Consider the following 8,314-nt stretch of genomic DNA (forward strand, 5'->3'; position numbering starts at 1 on the left):
TACAAGTCACAAGCAAAGATTAATGAGTCGATTGATTGATTGTTTTGTTAGAGGGAATAGAGGAAATGTATGGACAGTTTGCAAGAAAGGAGATGATGCACTGGCATTGTACATTGCAATGTTCAGTAAAAATGAAAAAAAAAATTAAAGTCTTAGATAATCTTAGAGTATTTTCTAGCTCAAACTAAAATAGTGTTCCCTATGTATGAATGTGATGTGATTCTTTGAACCTAGCAAAACAAAAGTGTAAAGTGGTTAATATCATGAGATTATTCCCTACATTGAACTTGGCCATTTCGGACTTTGAAACCTAGTTTAGTTTATTAGACGCTTCTTTTTTTTCTATTCAATAAGTCAGAGGTCGAGTAATCTCGTAACTAAATGGAAAACCATTATTAATCAAATTTATAAATAAAAAACTTGGCCACAATTAAAAGGTCATATGATATGCTACACCTGATGAAATAGATATACAATTATACTTGGATGAGTGTAGGTGTGTCATGATTAGTATAGCATCATTATACTCCTATACATCTTGTTTATTTCATAAGAAGTAGCATGTGTAATCCATATATAAATGCAGAGTAATGTAATGCTTTATACTTTACGTGAGCACCATTCTCTATTTAGTCCACGTTGACATTTTTTTAACTCATTTAATTTAATGCTAATATTGTCGAAATAAATTTTAAAATATAGCGTAAAATTCGATTTGTTCTTTCATTCATATTTTTGAAGTTAGGGAGAATGTGAACTTCTAGCTTTGTTTTTATAACTTGCAAAATTAATGACATTATTAATAAAAAAAATTTATATTAATAATGACTTTTAAGGTATTAAAAGTAAATTGAAGGGATAAAACGAAACTAATGCTGACGTGGATTAAACGAAAATAGTACTACATACTAATGGTGCTCATTAAGAAATGCAGCATACCTTTCAGCTCCAAAGACAATAAATCATCCCAATAACAAAGTTCAATAAGGCAAACAAACATGATCAATTGATACATATCTAAGTGTATTTAATCGGATGTAGCACTGAGATGACAGTGGTAACACGCAAAACTTATATAAAGCCACCATGTACGTAAAAAAGATCATTATGCTACTTTCTAATGTCAATCTACACTAATGTACGTACTCATTTGGTAAGACGGTTCGACCAGAAATCACGGCACACAATGATTCGCAAGTAAGACAAGGGGTATCTCCACAACATAAATCACATTACATTGTCAGACAAATGATATGCTAAAGATGATGATACAAATCTCCAGTTTCAAGTTTTCAGGACAAACCTATAATAAGAGGGGTAATATTGGAACCAAAAAATGAAGCAAATGACCAAAAGCAAATTCATATTGCACGTGGAAAAATATTCACTGTACCTCCCTAAAACAGAGATATAATATAAGTCTGCTATCACTTGTGATTGCTACTACCCTTCTTCTTCAGCAGGCTTCCAAACTTCTGCAGCAAAGGCTTCTTCTTCTTCTGACTGCCTGACTTCGAAGGTGGGCTCCCATTGTTCCCGCGCTATCACCCGACACTGCCTCATTAACGTGATCATACAAATCAGCGCCTTGCCCATTCGGGTCTAGCTCATCCTCGAACGATTCTTGCTCCGTTTCTCTCCCGGGAGAGAAGTCCTTCGCGTCGATCTTGCAGCTTTCCCACATCTTGAGGTCGACTTCTGTGGATTCTGCGTTTTGTTCGCCATCTTTTAATTTCCCATTCGAGTTCTCGACTTCGTTAGCTTCAGCTTGCTGCTTCTCCTTGACAGGCAGCTCGTTTGGTTGAGACCGGGGCTCGCTGCACGCCTCACGTCTCTCGTACCATTTGGTTCGGAGAATTCTACCACTTTCGGAAGCATATCATAGTCCTTCTCACAGTCCGTCAGGTCGCCACTTTCTTTCTCCTCCTGCTTGGCCAGAGCTTCTTCGAGCGACTTGGATAGCTCCTCGGCTTTTTCCTGAGATGCTGCTTCCCTTCTGCGCAGATCCTCATTCTCCGCAAGAATTCTCTGCAGTCGGCCTTCCATATCATTTAAACACTCTTTCAGCCTCGCATTCTCCTCCTTCGCTTCGCCATGTACATGCTTTAGGTACGTCGCCTCTGAATCAGCTTCGCTGAAGGACTTATTCAACCGCCCTATCTCCTCTCTCGTAACAGACGACTCTTCCTCCGCCAGTTTTAGCAAGCTAACCAGCCGGCTTACTTCGTTTTTCATGCTAACATTCTCTTCTTCAGACTGCTTCACTGAGTTCGCCATATCTACCCTCCTTTGCTCATACTCGGCCTTCAAACTATCATAATCAAGATTCGATTGTTCAAGCAATTTAATCAGCCTGCTCATTTCTTTTTCCATATGGGATTTCTCTTCCTCAAACTTTCTAACAGAGCTCACCAAATCTTGATCTTTCTGCTCCAACTCGCCTCCAAGATACCATAATCGTGCTTCGACTGTTCAACTGAATCCATCAGCCTATTTATTTCGTTTCCCATGTAGGACTTCTCCTCTTCAGATTTCCTCGTGGTATTCACCAAGTTTAGCTCCTTCTGCTCCAACTCGGCCTTCAAGTTACCACAATCGTTCCTCAACTCCTCGACTGAATCAGTAAGAGCATCAATCTGTTTTCTTGCATCATTGATAATACTTTCATACTTCTCATTCGTTGAGTTCAGAGACAGTTTCAGATCCTCTATTTCTCTTTCGTAACTCTCTTTCTCAGCTTTACTAGAGATTAGCTTTTCCTTCACGTCTCTTGCTTCCGAAGAGACATCGTGCAATGCTGATGCCAAACTCTCCAACGCCTTCTTGCTTTTCTCCTCTTCGTCTCTGGATGTTTCCAGCTCTTTAGCGAGTTTGCTCTTCTCTTCTAACAGTGTTTCTAGGCTAGCAGCAGCGATGTTTTCGTTGTTCAATGCAATGCTTCTCATTTCTCTTGCGACTTCGAGTTCAGACTCGAGCACTTCAACCTTCTTCACCAGTTCAGAAGATTCTTCAATAGCTCGCTGAAGACTACGCTCAGTTTCCTCCAAGTCACCTTTCTGTCTATCGCTCGAGAACTCCAACAAACCGAGCTTCTCCTTAAGCACCTTGGTTTCAGACTTTGCTTCATGCAGCTGTTCATTATTCTCTTCTAGTTTCTTCACAGCGGTTCCAAGAGATTCTGAAGCCAACTTTTCTGATTCACGTGCTTGCTCAGCCTGAGACACTAGCTCCTCGACTCGTTGATGAAGCTCCGTCACTAGATTATGCGCATAACACTCAGACATCTTCCAAGCCTCGAGATCAACATTGAGTTGCTCCATTGCTGCCTCTTTCCGGGTCAATTCCTCCTCAAAAAGCTTCGCTTGTTCAAGTTCTTGTCTAAGAGAATGCATCTCCAACTCTAAACCTGACACCAATTCGTTGTTCTCAACGGCCTGCATCTCCACCCTCGACTCAAGCTCAGATTTCAAGCGGATCACTTCAGCAGACAGAACCTCGACCTTCTCCGCATGAATCTCAGCTATTTTTGTTGCATCGTCAGCATGGCTCAGTGCCTGGTTCTTCGCAGCAGACGTCATCGACAGTTCTTGCTTCAACTTCTGAAGCTCCTGAGTCGCAGACAGCAGCGCAGCCACATCCACGGCATGCTGGCTCCTCACATCCTCCAACTCCTTCCGCCATTCATCTTCCTTCACGTGATTCGCCCCAAACCCCACCTGCTCCATCTCAAGCGCCCGAAATTTCTCAATCTCAGAATTCTCCTCCGCTCGTTTCTGAGCCTGCAGAGCTTCCTCAATCTTCTTGTTCGCCTCATCACACAATCTCTGGGCTTCCTTCACCTCATCAAGAGCCCTCGCCTTTTCCTTCTCGACTGAATCCAACTTCTCATTCGCCTTCTTCAGCTCCTCCTGCGCTTGACTCAGCTCCACCTGAAGCTCCGAAGACGGCCTCACCATACGTGTTGGCTTTCTCTGACATGAAACACAAGATCAGCACAATGCAACTACACATTTAAAACATAGTTGCTTCGGCTTACATCAGTTGGGGTGCTGGGCTTAGGGGACATCCTCTCCATTTTAGCCTTGGGCGTGACTGATCCCGGGGATCGATCCATGGAGAGGCGGCCATTTTGCAACGAGGAAATCGCTTCTCCACTAGGCCTAGCAACTCCCCTGCTGATTCGAGGAGTTGCCGGTGATCCTTTAGCATTTGGAGTTCCAGATAAGCTAGATCTACACAAATCAGAAATTCTTCAACTGTTTCAACTTTAAATTTTCTAACTATAGCTAAAAATGCAAGATCCACAAATGCACTATTCATTGCACAATTCAGGCATGAAATCCAATTTCACAAAAATACTACTATAATCCAAAATCCCAAATAAAGAATATTCTCTGTGAATTCCATTTCTACAGCAAATCCACCCAAAAAAATTGAAGCATAAAACCTAAATAAAATAAACAGGATACTATACAAATTCCAAAAACAAGAAATTAAAGTAACAATTTCTAGCTCCAATGTGTGTTTTTCTTCTCAATAAACACATATCTGATCACCAAACACGAAAATGTCAGATTCAATTATGTTCTAAAAACGAAATTCAAACACACAAAAATCAAATCATCAGATCCACCACAAAAGTAGAGCTACGCTTACTTCGATTTAGCAGACATGGCGCAAAATCGAGAATCTATTGCTGCAATTCCTTCAAAAAGATTAGAAACTGGGGTTTATCTATAATGTCGACATCGTGGAAGGGAAGAGAAGAGAAGTGAAAATTATGACTCCATACTCTGGGAATAAACCTGAATCCAAAATCTGTACTTGGACTGGAGTTACCACAGAGTGATAATAGGAAAGAAAAAAGTAAATTAAAAAAAATGGGAATGGAAATATTTGGGGAGGTGGATTTGAGTTGGGGTGTTCTTGTCGCAGATTGAATCAAACAACCGCTGCTCTTTCTCTTTTATTTTTTCTCTACCATCTTTAATTAGACGTGGAATTACCATATTACCCCTGCTTTTCCTCCATTGCAAAGCTGGTCTCAGGTTAGATAAACTGTGAAAGACAAAACGAAGAGAGAGACTGTGAATCTGCTTTTTTAAAACTAAAAAGAAGGTTGACGGAGAACTCTCATGAAGTAGATAAACTTGCAAGATTGAAAATTGTTTCCTTGAAAAAAATGTTTGAAAACCACTAAATTTGATTATATATGGTGAATCTCACAACTTTCGAAATAATTACTAGTACCTAATATTAAATTTACTTATTCCTATAATAGATACTCCCTCCGTCCGCGAATAGGAGTCCCGTTTTTCCATTTTTGTCCGTCCGCGAATAGGAGTCCCGGATCATAATTACCATAAATGGTAAAAAGGCCTCACATTCCACCAACTCATTTCACTCAAATATCATTTAAAACTAATATATATAAGTGGGACACATATTCAACTAACTTTTTTCCACCCACTTTTCTTAACATTTCTTAAAACTCGTGCCGGGTAGAAATGAGACTCCTATTCGTGGACGTTGGGAGTATCATACTTTGCTAATATCATAAAATTTTAGAACATACTCCCTCCGTCCTATTTTAGAAGTGCCAATCACTTTTGCCCACTTTTTTTTTATAAAAATGATAATAAATATTAGTTAAAATGAAGAAATAATGAAGTAAGACATATAATACTGTTGAGAAGAGATAATATTTTTCAAAAAAATGTGACATTTTTTTGTGGAACTAAAAAAAAGTATGACATCTATTATGAGACAAAGAGAGTATAATGGAATAGTCAATATCAATTACTCTTTTATAATTTTATACTCCCCCAGTTCCATGTTAATAGAGTAAAGTTCTAAGTTAATTGAGTCATTTCTATTTTTAGCAAAAAGTAATTCTCTCTCTTACTTTATTCTCTTTTACTTTTTTGACTATCCATTTACACACACTATTCTTAAACTTCATGCTTTAAAGAAATGTCTCTATTAACAAAGAACGAAGGGAGTACTTGATAGAAATGCTCGACTGCTTAATTACACTCAGTCAGTCACTTGAGCCCTTCAACAATTTAAATTTTTAAGTACTACTCTCTTCATCCCAATTAAGATGACACATTTTCATTTTTAGTTGTCACAACCAAGATGACACATTTCTATTTTTGGTAACTTTCTCTCTTCGATTAATACTCTCTCCTATTGAATATTCAACTCTTATTTTCTCCCCATTTAGTATATATACCTACTCTTTATCTTTCCAATTAACAAAATTAGCAAACAACTTCTAAAAATCTCGTGTCGACTAAGAGACGTGTGATCTTAGTATATACTAGTACTAGTATTGTGTATATTTATTCTACAAGTGTAGGTGGTCAGTTGTTCGTCTCATGCACATAGTATGTTGTTTAATAGTACACATTTTTATAAGTTGTGTGATTAATAAAAAATTGTCCAAACTTTGTGGGTTTTTATGACATTTTGCAAAGTTTGTATGTCAAGGTTATGATTAATATGTGGAGTAAGTTTTCATTGGAAGTTTTGTTATAAAAGACATAATTAAATGTTTTCGATTGATGTTTATTGAGATAGGAATAAATTCAAGAAAAAGAAAGAAAATCTTATACTACTCCACTATGCTTCAAGATTCAATTTTTAGACTTTATTAAGAGAGAAACTTTTAATCAAGAATGAACATTTTCTTTTGTTTATTGTGAAATTGAGATTAATGTGTGGATTTATTTGGTTTAATTTGGAAAGTTTTGTTGGAGAAGACATAATTAATTGAGGTAAGATGTGCTATTAATAACTTGGAATAAAATTCAAGAAAAAAGTATGTTACTAATTGATGGGGGTACGAACTAAACCCTAATGGCAAGCCCAATAAACAGTGACGCCCATCAGCCCAGAGCCCAAGAAAGAGTATCTGTTCGGCACCAAAGAGTTTCGGCACGACCAAAGAGTTCGGACTCAGCCTACAAGCTCGGTAAAAGCCGACCAGTCAAGCTCTCCTCTCAGATCGGCAAGAGCTGATCGGTAAAGTCCAGCAGTTCGGTCTCAGCATTCGACCGAACTAGGAGTTAGTGGACTCATGAAAGGCCTCCACGACCTCCGCTATACCCAACGATCTATTTAGTGGTACGAAGCAGTTATTGAGCAGTTATTGCTCACCCACGATCTTGTTAGTGGGGCTGCAAACCACGACCTTAGTTCAATGTATAAATAGAACTTAGATCAGATAGAAAAGGGTTAAGCTCTCTAGAGATAAAAGCATATAGCAAGTCTGTGTTGTAAGCTGTAATCCCAGATCAAGCAATACAATCTTGCCCTCCCTTCTTCCCGTGGACGTAGATTTACTTCAGTAAATCGAACCACGTAAATTCACCGTGTCGTAATTTATTTTTACGAGCATTCATCATCATCAATAATTCGCGGATTCATCACTGGCGCCGTCTGTGGGAAACAGAGAACAAAATTTGTGATAAAGCGAATTTTTGATCCATTTTTTTCCACCCAAAAAATGCATACCAGATCGCAGAGTACCCGTATTTCCTGCCCGTGAGAACCAGGAGGAAGCCAATCCATCCCACAGGTCTGGAAAACAGCCTAGGGATAAATCCACCACCAGTTCTCATGGCGAAGGAACAAGCCGCTCCTCCAAAAATCGTCCCACTGAGTCTTCCCAGCGCCCGATTTGAATGAGGCTGTCAAGCAGTTTTTGGAGGCGAAGCAGGAGGAATTCTTAACCTTCCTGCGAAGAAGCCAAAAGCAGCCGGAGACGAAAACGACGGATTCTCCTTCCCCCTCCGCACAAGAAGTCACTACCGCAGTAGTGTCGCATCTCCAGGAGAAAGAATCCCCGTCCCCCACATATTCCCGCTCCTCCTGCGGTACCGGAATCACAGGAGAACTCAATCTCCTCCATACCGACGAGATATCGGATTCGCCGTGTACGGAGCACTGAAGACTCCGTTCTCGGACGACATCACCCGAACTCCCCTACCACAGAACTACCGAACTCCGTCGATGACTTACGACGGGCTCGTGGACCCTCACGATTTCTTGGGGCGCTATCAATATAACATGGCGAACCAGGGTCTCAACGAGGTCCACATGTGCAAGCTGTTTCCCGAGCTGCTCATCGGAACGCGAGAAGGTGGTTCGATAGCCTCTCCCACAGGGCAGCATCAGATCTTACCGAGATCTAATGGATGCCTTCCACAGGAGGTTCTTTCAGAAAGCGGAAGCCCGAATCACTTCGGCTCAGCTGCTTTCCATTCGTCAAGGTCGCGACGAAAAAATTAGCGACTTTATGACAAGATTC

General features: G+C 40.0%; 1 protein-coding gene and 1 pseudogene across 1 annotated transcript in view; one reads left to right on the forward strand and one right to left on the reverse strand.

The window, feature by feature from the left end:
• The window catches only part of LOC121793022 (cinnamoyl-CoA reductase-like SNL6), a 21,011-nt gene extending 20,732 nt beyond the window's left edge, over window positions 1–279 (forward strand). Inside the window, exon 5 of the mRNA XM_042191210.1 lies at window positions 19–279. Coding sequence (XP_042047144.1) covers window positions 19–23 — 5 coding nt within the window. The 3' untranslated portion in view covers window positions 24–279. The remainder of the gene's footprint in view (window positions 1–18) is intronic.
• Window positions 280–1,369: 1,090 nt separating this feature from the next.
• Window positions 1,370–5,072, reverse strand: LOC121793023 (annotated as a pseudogene).
• Window positions 5,073–8,314: the final 3,242 nt, after the last annotated feature.

This window comes from Salvia splendens, chromosome 2 (genome assembly GCF_004379255.2).
Source record: "Salvia splendens isolate huo1 chromosome 2, SspV2, whole genome shotgun sequence".
Lineage (NCBI taxonomy): Eukaryota > Viridiplantae > Streptophyta > Magnoliopsida > Lamiales > Lamiaceae > Salvia > Salvia splendens.